The sequence below is a fragment of the Cyprinus carpio genome, chromosome B15 (genome assembly GCF_018340385.1).
Source record: "Cyprinus carpio isolate SPL01 chromosome B15, ASM1834038v1, whole genome shotgun sequence".
NCBI classification, from domain to species: domain Eukaryota; kingdom Metazoa; phylum Chordata; class Actinopteri; order Cypriniformes; family Cyprinidae; genus Cyprinus; species Cyprinus carpio.
The window spans coordinates 15,436,494-15,462,843 of record NC_056611.1 but is presented as its reverse complement, the minus strand read 5'-3'; the positions used below and the strand labels follow the sequence as shown (position 1 = coordinate 15,462,843).

Here is a 26,350-nt window from a genome sequence, read left to right as displayed (position 1 = left end):
TGTGATGACGTTCGAGAGCTGAATTAACCAATCGGATGAAAGAAACGCTCTCCGACGTCACTGTTAAAGCGAGCAAACGCTCTCCGACGTCACTGTTAAAGTGAGCGACCGTTTTTTTGACTACAAGTCAAGAGCTTGGAATATTACAAGGACAGAAACAACCAAAATGCCTCGGTTATTAATTATATTGTGTTGAAGAGCGTCAGTGAACTATCGTGTGTCGGCTGCAAAGAGTTAAAAGTGTCTTGCGTGGAAGTCTCACTCGCGGTGGGCTCTTCCCTGAAGTAGAGAGGAGAGGAGGATGGTCTCGCTCACTACGGTGAGTAATGCTATGAATGCTCGCACTGCACATTCTTGCTTCGCCGTTCCCACTGATTTACTCGATTCGGAAGCTTCTGGACGTTTCACTAATTACATAACATCTGCTGTCTTGTGCATAAATGTATGAAATGACAGTTAAGTTAGGTATTTAATTCTTCAGACCAGTTCTGCAGATGAATGTATTCATATGAATACAAAGTCTTTGTGTTTTAAATAAATGTTTAGTATCGTGTACGACAGTCTGGTGCAGTCTCTCTTTTTAAGGTAATAGTAATATAAACCTGACATTTATTCAAAGCGCTCGGGTTATGTTTTGTTTATCCAGTACTTGGTGAAGTTTAGTGATGTATCGCTGTACGCTGCAGCTTGGTCACGTGACACACGCTGCTGAAGTACGGGAGACTGGGCGGTGTGTAACATTTTGTTACCCTCTTTTTGTTTTGGCGCTGTCCCTTATTTGTCTGCTTCTAGTCAAAGTACTTTATAAATATACCACTTATTCATAAAATGTGTAAATTTAGTGTCATGCAGCGTTGTTACAACCTACCCCACAATCAGGATCAGTTATAACAGTGTTATGGTAACCAAAAAGAAAAACAAATAAGTGAAATATTATGATTGAACAAAGTTAATTAAACAAAATGGGATTCTGGCATTTGCCACAATTATGAGATTATAGGTCCTTAATATTTTACACAGATAATGAGGTTAAACTGATGGTGTTATAAGCAGCGGTCAATGTTACAACACTCCCAGTCTCTCCTATAATATCTAAGCCAGACTCATTAAAGTCTCAGCAGTATTTTTTCTTAAAACTTACAGGTAACCTGCATTATAATTTTGTTGTTACATAAGCTATCAAATCTAAATATGTTTGTTTTAGTAGTATTAAAATAAGTCATGTGGGTGTGGGTGGCTACTTATGTAATACACAAACTACCAAAAATACAAACTCCCATATTTATCCTAAAAGACTACTAATCACTTACCCTCCAATAATTAACATTACTTTCATTAAATCACCTTTGACAATAATGTAGTACTTTTAGTACATCTGTTCCTCAGTTATTGGCATAATAAGCCCAGCTAAACAAGCATGTAGACAACTTGAGAAGTAGCTTCTTAATTTAATATTTTAATTATTAAATATATTGCATATACAATTTCATTTCATTTTTTATATAAATCTAAACATTTTTATTATATAATTTATACGGATTAATTCCAAAGAAAAAACGCAGTTTGTCCGTTGAAATTTTTAGAGTGTTAATCCAAAGTAAATGGTTAACCTTTTTGAATTAAAAACTCCAGTTTTGAGTGTCTATACACCTGATTTGCGTTAATCCCAGTGTTTTTGATTTCATTGTCTTCTTTTTGTAGATAGTGGCCCTAATGTTACAAAATGTTAATTTAATATAACTACATATATAAAGTATAAATAATATAATACATACATAAATATGAAAGCATGCCATATATCTTATATAAAATCTTATATTTAATTATTTTAAATATAGAAAAGTATATAATCAAAATATGTAATATGTTTATATAAATAAATTTTAACTATAAATAATTATTATAATCATATTGAAAAACCAGTCCTGCCCATAAAAAGTCTCAATGCGATTCCTTTAAGTACAAATTGGAATGCAGGAGTGTTGAGTGACCCAGGGAGGTCATAGGCAATTGCTATATTTACCAGCTCGGTAATATGATCTCTAACATTCTGGATCACTCTGCTCATGCAATCCTTCCCTGGTCCTCTCACTCTGGAGTTACAGCCTCCAAAGCAACACGCTGTCCATGGAAAATGCTACTGGTGAGCCTCTTCTCCAAATGACTCGCTCTTTTCTTTAACTTAAAGCTGTTTTGACTGCTATCCAATGCTGTGAGGTCTGTGGGGGAGAGCGCGTGACATTCTCAAGTCATCAGTTGTTAGGTTCTCTATTGTTAGCCGTTCAGTGTAACCAGGGTCTGGATTGTTATAAAAGTCTGACATTTAAACTGATGCATAGTAATACTGAACATTTGTAAGCGTAGTTTTAAAAGATGCTCTCATATACCTATTTATTAACCTAGGAATGAGTTGTCATATATGCTTTTATATTTCATATGTCTCATAGGCTTTATATAGGCCTGTTTATCTTATTATTTGTCTAGTACTTAGTGTGCTTTTGTATTTATATATATATAGTTTTTAAATTAAGCTGTATATTTTATTTTATAAATACTGCCTTCACCAAATGTTCCTAAACTCTCTTCTGTATTTTTGTTGTCTTTTTAGGTTTGAACATTGAATGGTGTATGTGAGGTATAATGAACTGCCACCTCTGTTTTTCCATCTGCTAGAACCGAGAACGGCTCTACTTACAGTAGGTACCCCTGAACCTAACACCCACCTGCTAGCGCACTTTACACACATGATACCGAGAGAGAGCCGTGGCACTTACAAACAACATACAGGGTTGCAGTTTGTCTCTGGAGATTTTTAGGGAGTGTTAATCCAGTGCGAGTTTCATCTTTTGAAATTAAAAAACACCAAAGCTGTTTTGTGTGTCTATACACCGTATTTGCAATTGTAGTTGCTCACATTAATCACCATTGAATCCTTTTCATAGACAGTGGCCCTAATGTCAGTCTGTTACAAAATCTGTGTTCCACATTCCTTATTAAGGTTGTCTACTCTCACTGTAAATGATTTAAAAACATAAAAAAACCTTCCAAATTCAAAACATACCTTGATGTTGTCTTTCCAGATCAAATAAGCTTTGAAAATAAATGCTTGACCAGTGCAAGCCTGATTCGCATTACATAGCTGCGTTTGGCAGACTGAGTATTATAGGAGAGGCGAGTCTTGCCAGATTGCTTTTGGTCATGGGTGGGGTGGGGGGGTGAGGCGACAGTTTGGCCACTGAGCTCTTATCTGCTCACATTTCAGGATAAATAAAACTATAACCAAGACACCCCCTAAACCATTCATCATATTTTAAGTTATACAAAAAAAATCACATTAAAAATTTTCAAGGACATTTTAGGATGGTTCAATGTCACGGTGGCTTTCTGGAGACCAGTTTTGATATTTGAAGTTATCAGGATATTTTTATTTACCTTTTGATGCTTCTTTGCAATTCTTAGTGCATTTTGGTTTCTGTTGAGGCATGTTTCTTCATCAGAGTAACAGACAAAATGTAATTATGTGGCTAACATTTACATTTGATGTCACATTGTAAGATATGAAGTCACAACTGTTAAGTCACCTTTTTATTTTTTTACTCTGAGGTGGGAACCAGCTTTCATAGCTTTCCAAAAGCTGAAGAGCTAAAAGTAGGTGTTGTGACGTGTTAGATGTGAATGTTAAGGAGCAGTGGTGGTGTGCACGTAATGACAGCACGTCTATCAGCATGATTCCAAGTGTGGATGTCTGTCAGGCATCACGGGGCTGAACCACGTCTGCTTTGACAAGTCCTCACACATCACATACCCACACCAATAACTAAAACCCCAACGACTTCCTTCATCACTAACCAAACCCCCACTAAAAACCTAAATACGGAACCAGCATTACTAAAGAAAAAAAAAAGTCCAAAATCCAATCTCATTCTACTAAAAATATTTTAATTCTGTAAAAAATCTAAGTTTCTTAATCAGTAGTAATTAATAACCAATATTTCTCACAAAAGATGACTACAGACAACAGAGCCTGCTTCTATGATTTACCTGAATAGATAGCATATTTGTATTAAGTGACATACAATTTTGTTCAAAAGATTTTAAAAAAGAATACTTTTATTCAGCAAGGGTGCATGACATTGATCAAATAAATGCTATTCGTTTGAACTTTCATCAGATAGCCTAAAATAATATGTACAAAAAATGTTTTCACAAAAATATTAAGCAGCACAACTGTTTTCAGCACTGATAATAGTAATAATAATAAATGTTTTCCATAGCAGAAAATCAGCATATTAATGTGATATTAAAGACTAGAGTAATGGCTGAGTTTTCAGCTTTGCATCACATGAATTAAATTTGAAAATATATTAAAATAGTAAACGGTTATTTTATTGTACTTTTTTAAAAATCAAATAATTACAGGCTTGGTGAGCATAAGAAACGTCTTTAAAAAATGTTTTAAAAATCTTACTAACCCTAAATTTTTTAACAGTATTGTATAATACGTTAAATCCCTTAAACTTGACATTTTCGTCTGTGTTTTGTAATAATCTTGAAGTAAAAAAAAAATAATAATAATAATAATTTCTTGTGATCTCCGCATATCAAAAGTTGTTTTCCCTAGAATATAGCAGCTCGTTCACAAGGATCTTACTTGTAAATGTAATTTAAATATCATATTTAAGATTATTTAATTATTAGAAGAATATTATAAATATGCAGTAATAAATAAAGAGAATACATTATTATCAATCATAGTTTAATAATATTAAATTATTAATAGTTAATTTTACCTATGTCCTCTATCATCAGTTGCTTTTTTAATATAAACCTCAAATTTGTAGGCAAAAAGTTGCCAAGTTGGTCAAAACATTGCATCAGTTAAGCTTGCCAAGTCTGCATTTCTTTGATTGTTAATCAGTTTCCACCTAATCTATTAATGAAGTCCAGCACAAACTAAATGTGTTCTGCTACCTCTTTTTCTAGACTAGTTTGTCGTGGCATTACAGCGTGTAGAATATTAAAGAGCTGTCTCAATACCGTATGGTAGGGTTCTTTTGGCTGTTGTTTTTGTGGGCAAAGAGAAGAAAACACGATGTGAAAGCAGTGGACAGCTGTCTTAAGAGTTCTCGTCTGGTGTAAGCATGTAAGTGTTGGTCTGCCATGTGCTTTGGACTGCCTCCAATGTGCTGCCTACCCTAGATATACGTGTTGAAATATTAATGCATCTGTGAATGCTGCACTAAGAGAGGGATAAAGAGAGAGAGAGTGCGCAGAGAGACAGATTAAAGAAATAAGAGCCATCACACTGAACTCAGCACGGATCAACAACACCAGATACTTTTATTTATTCAGACACTGCACTGCCTTGTGAACAAGAGCCCGTCTCTCCACAAGAACAAACTGTGCCGCCATAACACACGGCCCGGCTCTGGGGGCTCTCTCGTTCCATTCAAACAGTGGGGTCCTCATTGCTGCGCTCCGGCTAAACCACCAATCCAGGCCCCTTATGAAAACAATGGCGCTCATTTTGTTTGCCAGCTTCATTCAGGGTCCCGTGCTTGCAGCAAAGCCCCCATAGGTTGCGTAATATACACCCCTCGCAGTGTGTGTGCTGTGTTTGGACAAGAGTCACATGCTGCTGCTCATCGAATATGTTTTCAGGATCAAGCGCACAGAACAAAAGAGACCTCAGGGCATGTCACAGAATCATTCAAAATTCATAACAGGTAGTGTTTATACCCTACCATTTTGACTGAAATTGCCCAACTGAAGAGAGACACTTTTCCCTAAGGCTGAAAAACACACATAATGAAACCGCCGACCTTCAGTGTGTTGGATTTTGAGGCATTTTGTAGTTTGTTGGTAGATATGAGCTAAAATGATTAATATCTCATCAGACAGTGTAGATGTCAGATGGGGCCACTTTGACATAGAGTGCACTTAAAAATAACATATTTATACATAGCTGCTATGGATGCATAAAATATCTGTACCATTTTGTTTATCAGCTGATATTATTAAAAAAAAAATTCAATCTGTATTGGCTGTTATTGGATATTTAGATATTTAAATTTAGATGTAAACGATCACTTAAAGGGATAGTTCACCCAAAAACCAAAAATGAAAATTTGATGTTTATCTGCTTACCCCCAGGGCATCCAAGATGTAGGTGACTTTGTTTCTTCAATAGAACACAAAAAGAGATTTTTAACTCGAACCGTTGCAGTCTGTCAGTCATATAATGTAAGAGAATTGGAATCACGGCTTTGAGAGTCAAAAAAACATACACAAACAAAACCAAATTAAACCCTGCGGCTCGTGATGATACACTGATGTGTAAAGACACAAAACGATCGGTCTGTTCAAGAAACTGAACAGTATTTATATCATTTTTTAACTCTTATACACTGCAATGTCCAACATACAGCATATATAAATATATATATATATATATATATATATATATATATATATATATATATATATATATATATATATATATAAAAATATATATATATATATACGCAGATGCCTCATTAGTGACTATTTCTATGTGCCGCAGGAATCTACTTATATATATCTATGTCTGCTATGCCTACTAAATTTTTAGCAGAGAAAATACACTAGAATATGGTCAGGTCAAAGTGTCTGAAAATTTTTTGGTCCCAAATTTTTATCAGCTTTACTGGTAGTCCACTATATTAAGAATTTTTGGGTATAATATGTAATAGTTTACTTTATTTTGCTTTCCTCTCATACATACATGAACTATAGTGTTCTGCACCCACTTGTAAAAAAACATATCAAAAATTATCTGTCTGTATAATGTTTTGTTTGACTGTACGTCACCGGTGAGGTCTGTCATTTCACCGGAAGATCCAGTTATGATATTTTGATTGAAAACTACTCAAGGTCAGAAAAAAAAAAAAAGTAAAAAATAAAGTATGCATTTATTAAATTGTTCACAGTAAGATTAACAACATGCTTTTAGTAAACAGATTTTCATTTCATGTCGAATTTAACATGGAAAATAATGATTGGTTTATCTGTATTGGCCAGAATTTTTATGCAACACATTTTCTCCTTTTGTTCACAGAGTCCATGCAGCCTGAAATCGCCTCACGTCCAGCTGAGCTCCCAGCATGTCTCGTGTCTCCTCTACGGCGAAGCGCTATGGCGGCTCTTCTTATACCAGTCACTACAGCTCATATGGCTCCTCCCTGACTCCATCGCTGAGCTCCTATGATCGGGACAAGCTGCCCTATAAGAGCTCCTCCTCAGGCTACTCCTCCTCAAGCTACCTGAGCTCAAGCGCCACCCGCTCCCGCAACTACAGCTCTTCATCCGATCCAGACCGGGGTCGGCCTATCCCTCGTACCGATTTGCTGGGCAGCCGGCGCAGCGAGAGCCTGAGCCGCACACCGGCTAAGGGCTATGGCTCGGGCCTCAATGGAGGCTCGGGATACAGCAGCTACAGCTACTCTCCGGCCCCCACCAGCTACCTCTCCACCTCACCCGTGTCCTCCAGCATCTCCCTCAGTCGCAGGAAGTCAGTGAGTCAGAGCGATCTGACGCACAATCTATCAGCTCTGGGCCTGAGCGAGACGTCCAGCGGCAGTGGCCTGAAGCAGTCCTACCTGAGCCGAGGCACTGACGTATCTGACTCCTACGGTAGCGCTCGCTCCAGCTACGGCCTCTCACGGAGCTCCACGCAGGACGGCCTGAAGAGCAGCAGCAGCAGCAGATTCTCCTCCAGCTGTCGCTCCATTTCACCAGTTAGAGAGTCCTCGGTAAGAGCATTCATGTTTTCTCATTGGACAGTACCCATTTATTTCCATAGCCCGCAAAATGATGGTAGGATTGTGTTTTTCGGCGATCCTTAAATTTGCATCACTCTCCTTTCTCAAGTGTTACACAAGTGCCCTTCGGCTCAGAGAGATTGTGCTGAGAGGTGTAAGGAATGTGTAACATTCAGCTGTGTTTCAAGTGTCTCTTGTGATATAAGTGAAGTCATCTTAGGAAGTTGCAGATAAAATGATTGATTTGTTCAAGTATATTTAGAATACCATACTAACATTAAAACTCTACTACTAAATAGGGCCATATGGCTTGGTGTAATTATCAGTAACTGCAATTTAATTAATTAAATAGTGAAACATGGCACTGTCGGCTCCCTGCAGTTTTCCGCCAAAATAAAAGCTTGATGGTTTAACGTTTGAAAATGAAGACCGCAATAAAGTGTAATTGTTAATGATGCTAGCAACATGCTAGTTATTTGCTAATCATACTAGCAACATGCCTCATCGAGACCCCCATATCTCTGGGACTGAACGATGTAGGACCTTGAAAATGAAGATTAAGAACTATAATCTAAAACCATATTGCAATATCTTTAATACTTCTTGAGTTACAGACAGGCAAACTTTGGAAAAAGAATATATATGGCACTCAGATAGGTATGTTCAGTGCAATTGTTCTGACTCAAGGAAACAAGATACATTTCTAGTTTAAACATCATTTGTTCTTTAGACAATGCTCTTTAAAAGAAAATAAGTGCCATATAAAAATAAGTGTTTTGTTTTGTTTTTGACCACTGAAAATGTGTACACTTTAAGGATTTACTCCTGGAGCCATAATAAAACAATATATATGGAACCGAAAAATATGGAGAAAAATTTGGTGAAAAAAACTTGAAAAGTGCTCTTTCCCCATTTTTGAATGGTCACCATTTGTCAACAGATTTTACTAATAGACCTACCAATCTCTGTATAAAAAAAATTACATGATGCTGTCATCTTTCTGAAGTCATTTTTAACCCCCTGTAATTTGGCTCTGAATCTCAGGTGAAAATTGCCCTCTACAAAATAGTGGATTACTCAGTAAATATTCATCCATGACATTTAATATTTTGGCTTTCATCACTATACATGTTTATCTTTATTCATAAAAAAATATTAGCAAAAAATTGAGCCAGGGACCTCTGGTTGAGTTGACATGGAATGACCCAGCTGTGATTTTTAACATCTCCTTGATTAATGACATTTGTACTCATTCTACTCAAAATGTATTAAAAGTGCAATTTTATATATAATAATCAGTATACATTACAGGGTATACTGTATAAGTAAATAGTATGCTAACTATTCTAAACATATCCATATCCGAGTTTTGCCATTGAAGTTATACAGAATGTGTTTAATGTGCCTGTGTTGGATTCACAGTGCTTCCTATGATAAATTAAAATCTGCTTACATTAAGATAAAAAAAAAACTGTGGAATACCGTCTGTGCCTATTCTTTTAAATTAATCGCTGTTTATGTCATTAATTAAGCTACTCCTCAACAAGGGAGCCCAGGCTAAATGAGCATCGCTGAGCAGTAAGGTCTGTCTGACTTTAAAATGATTAGTCTAGACTACATTAATTTACACATAAAAAAATCAGAAAATAAAAATCCAAACGAGTGTAAGTCTGAGTGCTTTAGTCAACTCAATTTAATTATCACACTAATGCTCCAGATATCCAGGCCATTTATGCTGTGAACTAGGCTACTGTGGACAAATCCAAGAATTAGAAGATATGCACTATAATTCTTTCACCGTTACCCAAAAGGGTTCAAGACAGCCAGACTGGAAGTTTTATTACTGTTGTAATGGAGCAATGTATTTACACACACACACACACACACACACACACACACATATATATATATATATATGTATTTTTACATCAAAAACTAAAATAATTTAGTAATAAGTTTAGTAATAAGTCCTGTTTTTAACCCCCCTCATCAGAACACTCTGTTTGAATAGGCGTGGCGGATTGTAGACTCGGAAGTAAACACCGACTGCTATGATTGGCTAACAGCATACATTCATTCAATCATAGATGGACTCTGTAAGAAGATGGAATGTAGATGGAATCTGTAAGAACAGACAAAGCAATATGAATTGCAAAATGAAAAAGTTACTCAGTTGTCTGATCCAATATAGTCAGCACAGCATTGTCATTCGTCTTTTTGAAAATCCCATGTCGAATTGTGCCTTGTTTGTAAACTAATCCATGGTAAAATTAAGTGAAGAAAAAAACGAATTCTTCCTGATGCCTTATGGATCTTCATTAAAAATAAAGTTCATCCACTCCTTCCTGAGGCTGGGATCAGAAGGAAGCCAACGCAAACAATATTTTTCCACAACTTGGCACTGCACTGCATCTTGTTGTCTTCAGAGCCATCTTTATCCTTTGGTTTCTGTGTAGACCTGCGCGTTCGCCGCTCTCTCGTGAACACATGCATGAATCGGTGGGCGGGGCTAAACATTCAGTGATGTCGAAACAGGCATTGATCTTCGGAGGTGGTGCTTATCCACACTATTACATCATAGAGTAGAACATTCCACAAGCTGTCATTTTGGCAGAGTGCCTTAAAAATAAGCGACAAAGTTTTGATTTCTGAAACTTACAGGATGTTTTTATAGTACAGTGACCTATTATGTCAAAAGATCAAGGGAATTTGGTTTCTCAGTTCAGAATTTTGGTTTCTCAGTTCAAATACAGGACACCACAGTCTGTGGATTCTTTTAAATGTGGCCTTAAAACCCACCTTTTTAATAGAGCTTTTGCTTGATTTTTTGCTTAGTGTAGCACTTTGAGATTTTGTTGAAATATAAAGCGTGTTGTAAATTAAATGTATTATTATTATTATTATTTATGACCCCTTTAAGCGGTGCATTCACAGTGCCACAAGGGGTGCTATAATGAACGTTAGTTTAAACTCTCTTTTTCTATGATCATTTTTAAGGTCTTGAGTTTAAAAGTTTTCAATATATTAGTCGTTTAAACTGACGTTTGTTACCACCACAGTAATTCTAGAACAGTAATGCTATATGTTTGCAGATATTTAAGAAACATGCTAAGTTAACATACTTGTTTATCTGAAAAACAATGCTACAGTCAGTTACTCTCCTTTGGAAATGTGTGTTCTGGGCCAGAATGTAGATCTTTGTTTTGGTTTGTGAAACCTGCCCACTGCCAGTTTACCCAATTGTATTTTGGCATCCTGGGTTGCCAGTTTGCGGAAAACAGCGTATTTAATTTCATTCATCGTCAAGTGCACTCGTTCCTGTTTGTGTAGTCAATCTGGCTACCTGCATCTGTGTTAGGTCTGAGGAGGAGGGGCCGGTTGAAAAAAACCCTCTCCAATATTGAATTTGGACTGCAATACCTAGTTCAACCACTTGGTGTCAATCCTACATACAGCACCTTTAACAAAACTTATCACATCTGTTTTGATGAGGCTCAAACCTACTGAATACATCCGCCTCCTTTTATGGGCCCTTTTTGGCACTTGGCTGTTGGCAGTGTATCTCAGAGACCGCTGAGAGCTCAGGACTTCTTATTCTCTTCACATGAGGTCCTTAAAGAGGAAACCCAGTGAAGACTAAATTATTCTTCTAAGTACAAAGTGTCCCTCTGATGTTTTTCTGTGTTTAAAGTTGTGTGTATGTTGGCAACTGAGATTTGCAGTGTTAAATTTCACTCAATCATCACATGCTGTTTCTTTATTAGAGCATCCAAAATTTGTGCTGATGTTAACATAGCATTTCATAACAGGTCTTTGCGCTTTTCAGCAGAATCAGAGCTTGTATTTTGTATGAAATTAAACTATAGTGGTGCTCTGATGCACATCAATTAGTTTGGCTGAAAGCCAAGATGGATCTCTGGCACTCATTCAAAGTGTTTAATTACACATTTCAAGAAACGCATTAATCCACCCTGTTCGTTTTACCTTTTCACCCTTGTTGTGTTCCGTAGCGTGTCGAGGAAGTGTTTTCATTTGCTGTTTGCTGTGTACATAGTCTTAGTCATAAGACTGGAAGGGTCAGGGTGATCTGTCTCCCTCTCTAAAATGCCACTTCAATAACAGGTCACCCAACTTCCTATTTCTATATAAACATGGATTAACATGCTCAACATTCTGTGGTTTTCTTTACAATTAAATCAACTTCAGTGGAATATGGTGTGAATAAGACAGCCAGAAAGAAAAAAGTTTCTGCGTCATAAAATATAGATTCATTGTATTCATTGTAAAGACTAGTCTATCCTTCTCAACATCCTTTTCAGCTGCATAAATGCGATATAGCGTCTGCATTGACTGAAGTCTATAGGACTGTGGGGTGCATATAGAGTGTGGCCTTCAAAAGTGACATTGTTCTTGTAGGTAACTTTCATGCTGCATTACGTGTTTCCAGTATATCCAGAACTGGGTTGCAGCTGATGACATTTGACCCACCGTCTCATAAGAGCATAACAGTCTGTTGTTCTCTTTTGGGGTTTAGTGTGTTTCATACCCTGTTCTAATTTCTCTGCCACTTTTACAAACAAAGTTTAATGCTTCTCTAATACTGTAGTGAGGGTGACAGCTGAGCTGAGTTGAACATGAAGCCCAGCCCAAAAGACTAGGTATATTGTCCCACTTTTAGTTGCTTTTACCATTGTTGACAGTTGTTCTATTTTCAATATGATTATAACATTTTTCCTGTCGAAGAACTGTAGCTGTAAGTTAATTCAAATGTATTTGTATAGCACGTTTTACAATTTCAAATCAGCTTCACATAAAATAATATTGTTAATCTTTATAATATCTACATATCTATAGTTGCATGTAGCAGATTAGAGCTGGGCGATAATTTAGTTTACATTTTTGCAACGATAAAAAACAATTATGCAGTTGAGTTTGCTACATAGTATATATATCTGGTCGTGAATTTATACTCGTATAAACAATTTCATATATAGCTGTGTGATAATATAGTTTACTTTTTGCAACAATATAAACAAAATGTTATGCAGAGCCAGACCAACACTTTGCGCTGTCTTTTCGATGCAAGTAAAGTTGAAACTGATTTAGGTGTTCCGGTTTAGAGTTGTGAAGAGTTGTTTGAAAGTGGTCCTTTAAAAATGAGTAATAAGTCCTTGACGTCCACACAATTAATGTAAATATCTGTCATAGCGATGTGTTTAACCGCTGCCCTCAGTGACATCTGATGCGCGCGCTAGGCTCGTGTGGGCGGGACTGTTGTGAAAAGACATGGATGCGCGCGCTGCTTCCAGCCTGCAATCTGACAGCTCCAGCTCGCTGCCTTCACTTTTCTTTGAGAACTCTCCTCTGTCTACTTCGACACGGGAGGGAATTCTCCTTTGCATTTGAGAACAAATTTCTTCGTTTATTGCTTTGGTTGTGTGAGTCGGTCAGCGCGCGATGTTTTATTCGTTCCCAGTGCTGCCTCGCACAGCTGTAGAGATCGTTTCTTGATGAAGTCGCTTATCTGAAGGATCCTGGAATATTTGATGCGAGAACATCCATAGTAGCTGTTTCTTAAAGTTTGTGTTTATACACCACAGAAGGATTTTATTGATTATGCCCAGCATGCGACATTCATATTCAGTTACAATACCAGAGGAGCCACCTGCGACTGCGTTCCCCCTTCTCAAACAGGACATGCGGAGGAAAAACTCTATGTCCGGCTCCATGCTGGTCTCCACATTCGTTGGACTTCTGATTAATCATGCCAAGGTATGAACACGATTCATGGGCGTATCACAGCAGTTCGTATTAACATTCATTCATTTAAACCCACTACTAACGTTAAATGTTTTTTATTATTTTACTAATTTCACTACTACTTGTTCATTACATATAGGTAACATTTTTTTATTACTACAAAAATCGCATTTTAGTCATTGAATACCATCGGGGTTTGTAGCTCATATATAAACTATTCAAGTTCTTACTAGCTATTGGTCTATTCCAGTTTGATTAGTATTTGTTTAACTAACCAACAAACACACGTTAGTCCGCTAAATTACTATTTGCAAAACTGATAACTATCAGAAATAGATAACCAGTAACTATTAGAATACATTGTGGTTATAAGTGAATAGTTTATACCTGAACCACAGACCTAACCAGTACCAATAGAATAGCTACTTAAGACTAATGGGAAATCAAACAGTAGCAAAACAAGTAATTGTATACAATAAACAAATACTCCAAAATAACTGAATGCGTACTAGTTACAACTGGAATAAGTACTAGTGTCTAACTAACTTGTGAAAACATTGGATTTTAGCAATAAAAAATGAGTAAGAATGAATGATAAAGCATGAATGGGGCTTACTAAGGCCCATTGAATAAGCTTTAAAAAGTAGTTCATGCTGTGATGTCATTAACATTGCACTTACCGTCATCAGTAAGCTCTCTTTAAGTCTTTGTAAGGGATCAGTATTCTGACAGGTCACTGTGCTTATACAATGCAAATTAATCTTTCATTTGCATTTGCTGTTTCAGTGCATTTAAATATTCTAACCAACGACTGCTATGTTATGTCTATATGTTTATGCTGGTGTGCACTTAGAGATAAACTGATGAAGCAGTCTTATTGATGCCATATTTAAAAAAAATGGTTTCGATGAGAGCACCTTACATTGGGTATACCAGAAGACACTTCATTATTTTTTGAAGTGAAGCAACATAAATCAACAGCAACCTGCATGCTGCTGATGAATGACGCATGAGGCAGTTCAGAATGGCTGTTCATTGTTACGTAATGAGCAGAAATCCCATTAGAGCTCACTCCTGCATTCAGCAGCGCTCTCAGTCCCGCCCCATGCCACCAGGGTCAGGACTAGGCCTGGTGTACTTTGCCACTGAGCCTTCATCATCATCATCTCTATCATCACCAAATTCACTTAAAAATCCACCACATTACATATAACACTTATATATTAAATGACCCATATATTTAGCATGTGTAAACAGGATTTTCATCACGGAGACGTGACAAGTATAATGTGATTGTGAAGGACATGGAGTACCAGCCTTTGTCTTAGTTAGCTGAAACAGGACGGTCCAAATGAAGTGTTTCATACCAATTTAACACATTGGTACATGAGACAGAAATTTTGGCACAGGAGCTTGAGTATTCCTGGGAAATTCAGGTCTACAAACTGTGTCCGAGTTCAAAAGGCTTCTTTAAACAGAAGAAAGTTACAAGGAAAACCTCAACCAGCAGACAGCTAAGAGATGTGTGAAATTATTTGGCTGGGAGTGTAGGACAAGAGACAAAGTTGACATAAAACAGAGATGGCATAAACTCTAAACAGTACAACAGGTTCATCTCACAGTTTAAGCCAACTACCAGAGGTTTTTAACTAATATTATGTGGGTCAGTGTACACTGAAGGCTGCCAGTCTGGATGTTTCATCTGGGTATTTGCTCCACATTTTCCTCACACAGCGAGCTGTTATAAAAGCAGGATTAGTCTTTCCTCACCTCTGTAATGGGGAGAATGCCGAACAGAACACTGTGACCCACTTCCACATTCTCCAGCCACCAGAGAAATAGAGGAAAAAGAGTGCTATAGAGGAGGATTTGACATAAAATCCCACTATATCAACAACATAAAAGCAAAAACCCATATTATTAAGTTATTATATTATGTTCTAATGCTTCATTATACATGGAAATAGTAAAACTGTTAAACAAATACATTAAAGTTTTTCACCCATATTTAAAACCATTTACAAGTAACTCCAAACATTACTAATACAATTCACACACTTATACCAAACCATTTACAGGTTCCTCCAGAGTTTCCAAAGGCACTTTTCACACTGAGACCAAGTGATGCAAATGTTGTATACTTATTAGAAGGTTATTAGCTGCATGTACCACTATATTGAGAAGCAACCACAAACTGCTTAGGCAACAACAACAGCATCGTCTCATCTCACACAGCAGTGGACGTCTGCTTTAGAGTGAATCACAACAACCTAAAATAGACCTATTTTGTACAAATGTTTCCTTGACATGCTGCAGGACATGTATCCCTCATTTGACGTTTTAGTACAGTATGATGTAGGATTTTGCAGATGTCCGGATGGCCACATTTGCATATGGTGTCTTGGTTTAGTGCCTGTAAAAATCCTGTGGCTCTCAAAGATGGCTGCCGGGATCAGTGTTGCCGTGACGATAAAAAATCAGCCAATGAACGAACATCTCATGTGAAAGGATGCTATTTTTGGCAGCGTTGATATTACTCAGCAGAGTAGGACAAACTAGGCTGGTGAGCCTGTTCCTGTGATATGAGCATTCAACATTCATTTTCCATGGAAGCGTGGATTTAGATAATACCCAGTTAATGAGTTTGTTAAACATTCCTGGTATGATATATACTCCCATGAACTGTTTGTTCCACAAATATTGACTGCTTTGCCACTGAGGCAGTTGGGACAAATGTGGTCAGTGTGAACATCCTGTCCAGCACCAGGTAAGTTCGTCAGAGTTCCAGCACAGGGAAGATCACGTTACCCCTCCCGTGCTTTGGCACGACAGAAAACAACATGGTGTCAGATTACTTGCCGGTCCGCTTTAGCACTCTAGCACCTCTAATAAAAAAAAACGATTATATGGAAACAGATCTCCGTTTCCTGGAACGACTTGACTTGAGGTGTGGTCACATTTAATGATGCTGGCTGGAATTTTGAAATCCAGTCATTTCAGTTTTGTTTGAGGGGAAAAAAATTCCCCACAGAGATTTTATTAGTGTTTAAGTTGGTCACCTAAATTAGCCACATTGACCAACAGAAAGGTCTGAAAATGTCAAATATGTGTGAGCTACTATTGAAAATTGACCTTTTTTGCCATGCAAAATTTCGGCTAATTTGACCGCACCTTATGAGAGCAATATTTCAATCCATTTAATAATGTATAATTAGTCGCTGATGTCTAGCCTGTGATGACCTGTGGTTACATTTCATCTCCTCTCTGTTTTTCAGAACTCAAAGAGTGCCCAAGGCCTGGTGGGGCTTCGTAATCTGGGAAACACGGTAAGTGTTTTTAAATGATATGTACTAGCTGCTCTTATAGGTGAAGCGTGTACTTGTTTTCAGTAGGAGTTTTTGTTTATTTTTGGCTCAAAACTTCGAGCTGGACTACCTGTTTCTCCAGCGGTGGGAGATGTGGTGGTGCTGCTGATGTAGAAATAACACTTCACCTCTAGAATTTGAATCCCATGTTTATGCAAACCAGGCAAATCAGTTAAAAAATCATACAACAATGAAGTGTGTAAGATCTCCGCTGTTGACCGATGTCCTCATTCACACATACTTTTTGTCATATACGTATTATATATATAGACTGAATACAACACATCTAGCATGCTAGAAATAGATCAAAACTGGCAAATCTCACACCTTGACATACCTAAGAAGCAAAAATTTTTCATATCAATTTCACATTCCTCCGTCTGTTTCCATTTGGCAGGATTATTTTTCATGATGTCTCTTCACTCTTGCACTCACTTAACTTGCTTTTGCCAAGCAACAGTATGCGTAAAATCCAAAAATAAACTCTTACACATCGCAGTCAAGTCTGCTGCTGTGAAACTCTAGACTACGTGTCACTTGTTTTGTGGCTACCGTTGCTTTTCTGATTTCTGCTTAGTGAGCATGTACACAGTGTCCTATCTGTAGATAAATATTTATATAAATTAAATGTATCTAGTACGTTTTTTAAAAAAAATAACATTTTATTTAACCATAAAAAAAATAATTTGTTTTATCATGCTCATTGCTCTTTTTGTCTACTTAGTGTTTAATTTGGGGAATATATATATTATTAAATAATCACTGTGTCATGTAATTCATTCATTTAAATTTTTTAATCAATTACCAGCCCAAAATATAGCTCTAAATATTTCTCTTCCTTTATCTCTCTCTTTCCCTCGCTAGTGTTTTATGAACTCCATCCTCCAGTGTCTTAGCAACACACAGAGCCTGCGAGACTACTGTCTTCACAACTCCCACCGCCGAGACCTCAACAACAACAGCCGCACAAACACTGCTCTCATGGAAGGTGAGTGCGCTCGGCATCACACAACTCCTGCAGGTTTCACAGCGGTCACTAACCTTACTGAAAGCCTCTCTTTATCATGACTTCAGAGTTTGCCAAGCTTATCCAGACAATGTGGACTTCTTCAAGCAGTGAAGCCGTCAGTCCCTCTGAGTTCAAAACACAGATTCAGAGATACGCCCCCAGATTTGTGGGCTACAAGTAAGCCTCAGCCTACACACGGTTTTATTCTGTTCAAAGTGGCCATCTTAGTATCATAGCAGCATTTTTTTCACATAGAAAAGTAAAAATTAAGAAAATATATATAAAATTAAAAAAAAACCTAATTTCACTTGTAGCATTTACATCCAATCAGTATTTTTTGTGACAAAATAGTAGATAAATTTTCAGTTGTTTTTAATTTAAATTTTCCATTAAATGACCTTCAGAATGATCACTTATTGGCATTTACAAGCCAACTCAGCTACACCTTTTTGTGACAAAATAGATTTTCTTTCCCGGCTCATTTTGCCAGCATGGGTCACATTTATCAATTAACAGAAAAAACAAAATATCAAAATAATTTAATGAATATCAATTTGTCAAACATAAACTTCATGAACTTATACAGTATATGAATATAATTGCCTGATTATCAGTAGCTGGCTGTGGTTGTGTATGTATTAAGATGTTTACGTAATTTCTCCAGTCAACAGGATGCTCAGGAGTTTCTACGTTTCCTGCTAGACGGCCTGCACAACGAAGTGAACAGGGTCACAGTCCGGCCTCGGGGAAACATGGAAGACTTTGATCACTTGCCGTAAGCATACTGTCCTTATTTTCCTCAGTGTGGAAAATGACATGCTGTGAGTGTGATATCATGATTTATATATCTTGTTCATTTTCTTTAGTGATGAGGAAAAAGGGAAAAACAAAATCGTAGGTAAGTAAACACTACACCAGTGTAAACACAACATCATTTTTATATCAAATATTATTTAAAAAACAAATATTTTATTTTAATTAAATTTTGTGTTTATTTAAACTTTTAGTAATATTGCTTTATTATTGTTATTTAAGTTTTTCTTTTATGTGTTTTTTAGTAAGTTTAATTCTTGAACAACAAGGCAACATTTCCAGTTTTCATATAAATTTTTAATGTTTTTCATGCAATATTTGGTTACACACTTAAAAGGTGTCCAAAGCAACACACAAATACATTTAACAAAGTTTTTTACAATATTTTATTTCAGTATTATTTTGAATGACAAAAAATATTCAAAATAATTTAAACTAACAAAATAAAACAGAATACACAGCAATTGAATAGTTTCATCTAACAGTATACACTGCAATATACACAGATCCGAGAGCTTTGGGTTACCATTGTGCTCCATTACAAAACATAATTCTGCCGTGGCTCTCTCTGTCCTCAGATCTGTTCGTAGGCCAGCTGAAGAGCTCTTTGACCTGCAGTGAATGTGGCTATTGTTCCACTGTGTTCGATCCCTTCTGGGATCTTTCCTTACCTATCGCCAAGGTCAGTTCATTGACATGTGCATGTACATGCAGGCTTTATAATGCACACTTTGGACATTTGGAGAAATGAGTGGGTGTTAATGGTATTCCTCTGCCTAGGGGCTATGGAGAGGTGAGCCTAATGGACTGCATGCGGCTGTTTACTAAAGAAGACGTGCTGGATGGGGACGAGAAGCCGGTAATTCATTTAATTCATTCCTAGCATTTTAATAATGTGGAAATTTAGACGTACCGAAACATCTAATCGTTTCTCTGTTTTTTTTCACCCAGACATGTTACAGGTGCAAAGCAAGAAGACGATGTACAAAGAAATTTACAGTTCAGAAGTTTCCTAAAATACTAGTTCTTCGTATCCTTTTGTAATGCCGTCTGATCTCTTGATGTCACTTGGGGGATCGGTGTGTTTGTTGACAGTAAGCACAGCTAAGATCGGGACGCTGTTTATGTGTGCAGGAATGTGCTGATGGGTTAGGTTGAAGCATGAAGACAGGTCTCTCTGAGGTCAGCAGTGTGCCAAGTCTCTTCTCCTTAACTGCTTCACTTGTTCAGATCTGAAGCGCTTCTCTGAAGCCCGCGTCAGAACCAGCAAACTGTCCACTTTTGTCAACTTCCCAATGAAAGACCTGGACCTCAGGGAGTTCGCCTCTGACAGAAGCAGTGAGTAAAGACAGACCAAGAATCTGCCATTTCAGTCCTAGAGTGAATGTGCAGCTGCACTCGGCATGAAACATTATAGATCTTATTGTGAATGACTTAGTTAAAAAAAAAGTTTGATATCATTTTTAATTAAAATGTGGTACTTAGTCCACTTAAACCCACAGATCTGCCTCCATCTAATAATGTCACAATATGTTTCATAGTGATTTTTAGCATGGGAAATTACTTTACAGTCTAGAACGTGATATCATATCCTGTAGCAGTAAGGGTCTAGGAGTTTTAAATAAATAATTATTTTCACTTTATAAATAATAGTTAAAAAATATTTGATTCAATGCAAGGTCACAAAAGTCTTAAATATCTTAAATATTACAGCAGAAGTTTTAAATATTATTTAAGGAGGTCTTAAATTTAGGGATAGAGAAGCCATAATTGTGGAGAAGCGGCTCCATGTGATTATTAATAGTCAAAACGTCTTTGTTTTGCTCACAGTTTCAGAGCAGTTAACAGTCAAATAATACCATGCATTTATGTCTAGTGACTGCTTAGTCATCTGCTGTTATTGTATTATGAAAATGTTTACTTTATGGTGTTTTCATTGTAATGGGTGGTGATGTTGTAAAAGTGCGTATTTTATCTCCCTCATCTTTTTGAATTAACAGCTAGAAATAACAAAACATACACATTTCAAAATAAGAGTCTTGATGTATTTTGGGTCTTGTTATAAATTTTCTTCTGGATATTATTGGTACTTTGGTTACACAATAAACAACTGTATCTTGCATTTAGTTCCAGCCTGACTATTTGTGTATCTTTCTGTTTCAGGTAGTGCAGTATATAACTTGTATGCAGTGTCCAATCACTCAGGCACAACTATGGGAGGCCACTACACAGCGTACTGTTGCAATCCTAAAAACGGTGAATGGTACACATATAACGACTCCAGGTACTTGCTTTTCTTCCCCTCCTGCTCTTTCTTTCCTTTTGCATGACTGTAGACTACCAGTAGATTTCCCAAAGGTATAAAGCATACATCAGCTTTCAGGGAAGTGATCCTGACAGTTAACATGTCAGCAGAGCTCCACTCCACCTGCTAGCTGCTGTGACTTTCCTGTATCCCATCCTCCTCCACCTCCTACCTCACTCCTGCTCCTTCATCTCCCTCCCACTCACGCTTCCTTAAAAATGCTTCCAATTCCACATCTCACACACATTCTCTAATACTATATTGGCTGAATAATTGGATGATATTTGGCCATTTTAATGCTATATAATATTTTCATTTATTACAAATTATATTAAAAGTATTACAATTAAAGTTTAAGTTGAATTGTATTTGAGCTGCATGAACTCCACCTGATCATCATGTTCTCCAGGATGATTTGAGGATGATCTTGAGCTTTATAAAGACCTGTAGGGCCTTATTTTTTACCCAAATTCTGTTAATTTTTTTTCCAAATTCGTTTTTTTCCATTTTCATTTTTCCTGGTTTCTTTTTTTTTTTTTTTTTGGTTAAATTACATTTTATCAATCAAAATGTGTCTAATGCTAATTAATTAAAAACATGAAACATACAATTTAACATCAATTTATTAAAAGTTTAACAAATGGTGCTTTTTCACTGCATGGTACGGCTCAGTACGGTTCACTTTTGGGGGGTTTTCCACTGGGGACAGTACCTGGTACTTTTTTCAGTACCACCTCGGTTGAGGTTCCAAGCGAACTGTACCGTTACCAAAACGTGACATGTAAAGTCTGCTGATCACTGATTGGCATGTTAATAATCCTGCCCACTCTAAAGCGGTACTTAACTGCAGTGCAAACGTAAACCGAGCCGTGCTGAGCCGAAAAGCACCAAAAGATTTCGTTTAGGGCCCTTTGAAATGTTTTATTTTTTTTCTCACCTTCTGTTTTGTTACCAAATTGTGTTGAAGCATGTCTGATTATTTGAATGCATAAAAACTTAATTTATTAAAATGTATTTTTACAATAGCCTATTTCAAAAAAAGTAGTATTTAAATTTTTCTGGTTATCAAATGAAGGCATAACACATTAATTTCATCAATCTTTTAACCAAGTGAAAATTAAACAAATTTTATTTTTGGCAAACAAAGGGGATTTACTATTTACATTAAAACATGAAAGAAATATTGTGTAAATATTCCTTAAAAAAAAAAAGTAGTAGTAGTAGTATTACGTACATTCTACTGAACAACAGTAATATATTTCAGGCACAATAATGTCTTCAAGTTAAACTAAACCTTTGTTTTGATGTCGGGTTGTCCTGAATACGTTTAAATTTCTGTGTGCATATGATATGACATTAGTTTCTCTCAAATGAAAGGTCAAATGCTCATGAAGTGACTCGGAGCAGTTCTAGAGATTGTTTATGTTCACGTAGGCCTACTCATGAAGTGAGACGGCAGACGCTGAAATCTCTGCGAGCATCGCGCTTCAGTATGTGTGTAGTAAACGAAACACTTGTCTGCACCATTCATTCACACAGAACGTGCAGGATTCATATTTAAATGTTCTTTTTGTTGCTTAATATTTACAGATACTAGTCCGGGGTTTTTCCTGCATAGAGAATTATGAGGCGGCCGCCTCCGCCAAATTTTGTGCCACCTCTGGTTGCCGACAAAACTCAGGCAGGCAGTCATGTGCAAGCATTACTGAATTGTTTCCATTAGAGCTTTTATTACATGTTTGGAAAAATACTGATATTTTTATACAAGTTTACTTTATATTTCTTTACACAGAATCATCCTTTCTATTAATTTTCCACTGATTTTCCAGGTGATTTCAGCATCTGTCGTCTCACTAAATGAGGCCATAAATACACAAACAACATCTCCAGAACTTCTCTGAGAGTCACTTCATGAGTATTTTACCATTTCATTTGAGTAAAACTAGCGTCATATGATTTACACACAGAAGGTATTCACGGCAACCCGTCAAAATAAAAGTCTGGTTTACCTTGAATACATTGGAGCAGAAATATATTACTTTTGTTCAGCAGAATGTACATACTACTACTACTAAAATTATTCAAATTTTATTGTTTAAGGCATGATCACACAACATTTCTTCCAAGTTTTAATTTTAAATTTAAATCCCATTTTGTTTGCCAAAAAATAAAGTTTAATGTTCCATAATCTAAAGATAAATTAAATTAATGTTTTATGCTTTCATTTGATAACCAGATACACAACACAGAATTTCTGAGGAAAAAGAAAACATTTAATAAGGCTATTTTAAGAATAAATGTGAATAAATTAAGTTGTTTTATACATTCAAATAATTAGACATGCTGTTACACAGAATTTGGTAACAATAAAACATATGGTGAAAGAAAAGAAAATATTTCATAGGGCCCTAAACATGTCATATATGTCAAAATTTTAATAAACTGATGTGACATTGTATAAGTTCCATGATTTTAATTAATTAGACATGCTGTTTGATAATAAAATGTAATTTAAACATTAAAAAAGATTCTAGAAAAATTAGAACGGAATTTGGGAAAAAATTAAACCAATTTCATAGGGCCCTATATTTAACACACGATTACAATGGTATATATATGGTTTGTATGGTATTTTAATGAGATTTGGGGTGTTTTCTTAACAATAAAGAAAGTTTACATGAAAAATGCCAAGCTGGTAGCTTAGTATAAAATCTATAAATAAGTTATTACAAACACTAGATGCTGAACTGAAGTGAGATTTGCGTAAAAGCTTACTATTCATTTTATAGAAAGTCTTAGCTTGGTGCTAATGTTAGCTCTAATGCACCTGTTACCCTTCTGTGATTGCATTTCATGATGTATCAGAAGAATTCACCTAAGGTTGTATGAAAATATTTTGTTTTCTAGAAAGACACTTTAAGTGGATAAATGTATATTGGATCAATGCAGTGTTGACCAGGAGACTATAAGGAGTGGATAAAGATTTTCAGTTTCATGAAATGTTTAACAATCTAATGTTATATGTTCACCTATACTACAAAAGGGACCCCTTTAGCTGGTATGTTTCATTTAATTTCATGTTCAACAGGTTTTTTTTTTGTAACATGTAACTTTAGAATTGTCATCAATCATTTAATTATTATAGCATCTAAAATATGTTGCGCGTAAAAAAGTGTTTGTTTCAGCCAGTTAAAGGGTGGGTACATTGTGTGCACATGATCAGAATGGTACCACCTCCGCCTCATTTTGAGCCAGGAAAAACCCTGTAGTCCGTATCACGATTTGATTTAAGTGTAATGACCTGCTTTTGATTAATTCACTCAAACTTTGACAAATTCCACGACATTCCGCGTTATACAGTAGATTCCATTTTTATAACTGGATTCCATGATTCCGTCCGTGTTTTCTGCGTTGTGGAAATCATAGGGCCGTGCACCTGACCATCTGCACTCAGAAATGCAGATTCTTGAATTTTTTTTATTCATTTCCCATCATGTTAAATTTTTTTTTGAGATGTTAAAACTTTATTTTCAGTTAGATTTTTATTCCCAGATTTTCAATACAAATTTGATGGTCAACAAATATTAAGTGTAGATTTCTTCTTCCAGAGTCACGCCAATGTCCGCCAGCCAAGTTCGCAGCAGTGACGCCTACGTGTTGTTCTACGAGCGGGCGGGGCTCTGAAGACAGACTGTGGACTCGAAGCCTTTGGGCTGAAGACACATTACACACTATGCTGCTTCCTCTGGGCCGTAATGCAGAATGAACATCGCTCTCTGCTGGCCACCAGGAGAAGTGCACAAAATGCCCTCTCATACTCCACCACTGTGTTAAAGAGGTCCTTGCGCCTCTGTGTGTACGTGTGTGTCAGGGCAGCTCGTCATCAGGCAATAACCCAAGTGGCTCTGACTCAGACGTCTCTCTATGCACTGCAACCAAACTCTCATCCCAATGCGCCTTCCTCTTGATCAAGAACGCCTCAATATTAAAAACTTTGTTTCACTTGATTTTCACTGGATTTTCTTCATGATATTTTTTAAGTATATGTCCTTCCAGATATCCTGGGAGATGAACCGGTTACAGAAGTGCACTGTTCAGGCCTGTTACAGTACACCTTGTTCTTTTCATCACCTCTTCCACCATCTTTTGTCCCGTTTACCCCCACCCATCATCTTTTCTGTGTATGCTTTGTTCTCTCATCAACTTTCTGAGGGAGTCACGGGAGTTTGTTGTGAAAGTCTGTGGTGGTGAGAGAACGGCGTGTTGCGTGACTTTTATTCAGTGTGGCTGCTACTGATCTTTGAAATGCTGTGAATGGAAAAGTGGTCGGAAGGATACGAGGATGGGAAGAGAGATGATGCTGACAGTATATGGATCCTTGATCTCATGCCATTGAACAACATGGAAAGAATGTTTTGCAAAAGAAAATCTGTATATTTTTATATATGATGCAATATAGAGAATGTACTATATACAGTGGTGCTGAAAATAACCCATTACTGTTGTCAGTTAATTTAACAGAGGTAAGAGAACGGCATCTATTTATGCTTACAGGTCAGGAGACAATTTGATACGAGTCACACAATGGCAGTCAAAGTAAAAATATATACGCATGAATAAATTTTAGAAGAATGAACTGTTACAATCCTTTGTGTTTTGTCAGCTGTCATATGAATGAAAAGATTACAAAATAGGGCTTGACAAATTAGTGTTTTTTTTCTACCAAATATTAAACCAAAACACCAAAACTTGCCATATTTACAAACACCCTATAAAAAATTATGACACTCTGGATTATGTGTGTGTGCGCAGGTGTGTGCATGTGTGTGTGTAGGTAACATTTTACAATAAGGTAATATTAGGTCCATTTGTTAACTAAATTTAATGCATTAACTAACAATGAGCAATACATTGTAACAGTATTTATTGTTTGTTAATGTTAGTTAATAAACATGCAGCTGTTCATTGTTAAGGCCCGATATACTTCAAACAAAGTTTTATTTTTTTTTTTCGTTCTTCATTTAAGGGCAAAAAGAAGTTCGAAAAGGCTAAGCGATGGTATACAGTTTTCAAACATTACGAAAACACCGCGCTGCTGGAGGCGGGGTTGTAAACGTGTCACGCCGCCCGCGTGTACCCACTAAACGCAACAACGATGGTGACTGTGAGAGAAGAACTGTTTCATAAACATCTGGCAGTAGCATTGATCTATTCATTGGCAAAGAAAAAGAACGAGAACAAGCAACTTAGATGTTATGTGCGTCCACTTAACAAAAACAGAAAGAATGATGGCGAGTTT

At 36.6% G+C, this 26,350-nt stretch overlaps 1 protein-coding gene across 1 annotated transcript; it reads left to right on the top strand.

Annotated features, from left to right (window-relative positions):
* The first annotated feature begins 1,988 nt into the window (after positions 1-1,988).
* On the top strand, positions 1,989-25,783 carry usp2a (ubiquitin specific peptidase 2a). The gene is made up of 15 exons (XM_042740064.1): positions 1,989-2,143; positions 2,609-2,696; positions 7,097-7,790; positions 13,347-13,571; positions 16,835-16,885; positions 17,789-17,912; positions 17,999-18,110; positions 18,598-18,708; positions 18,800-18,831; positions 19,325-19,428; positions 19,525-19,605; positions 19,698-19,776; positions 19,977-20,084; positions 20,910-21,030; positions 24,660-25,783. Exons 3-15 carry the CDS (start codon positions 7,143-7,145, stop codon positions 24,733-24,735), a joined length of 1,872 nt encoding a protein of 623 aa, XP_042595998.1. The 5' UTR covers positions 1,989-2,143; positions 2,609-2,696; positions 7,097-7,142; the 3' UTR covers positions 24,736-25,783.
* Positions 25,784-26,350: the final 567 nt, after the last annotated feature.

Coding starts and splice junctions, on each gene's coding strand:
- usp2a (XM_042740064.1), top strand. CDS start 7,143: ATGTCTCGTGTCTCCTCTACGGCGAAGCGCTATGGCGGCTCTTCTTAT. Junction 7,791..13,346: donor CACCAGTTAGAGAGTCCTCG/GTAAGAGCATTC, acceptor TGGAATATTTGA/TGCGAGAACATCCATAGTAG. Junction 19,777..19,976: donor TCCTAAAATACTAGTTCTTC/GTATCCTTTTGT, acceptor TCACTTGTTCAG/ATCTGAAGCGCTTCTCTGAA.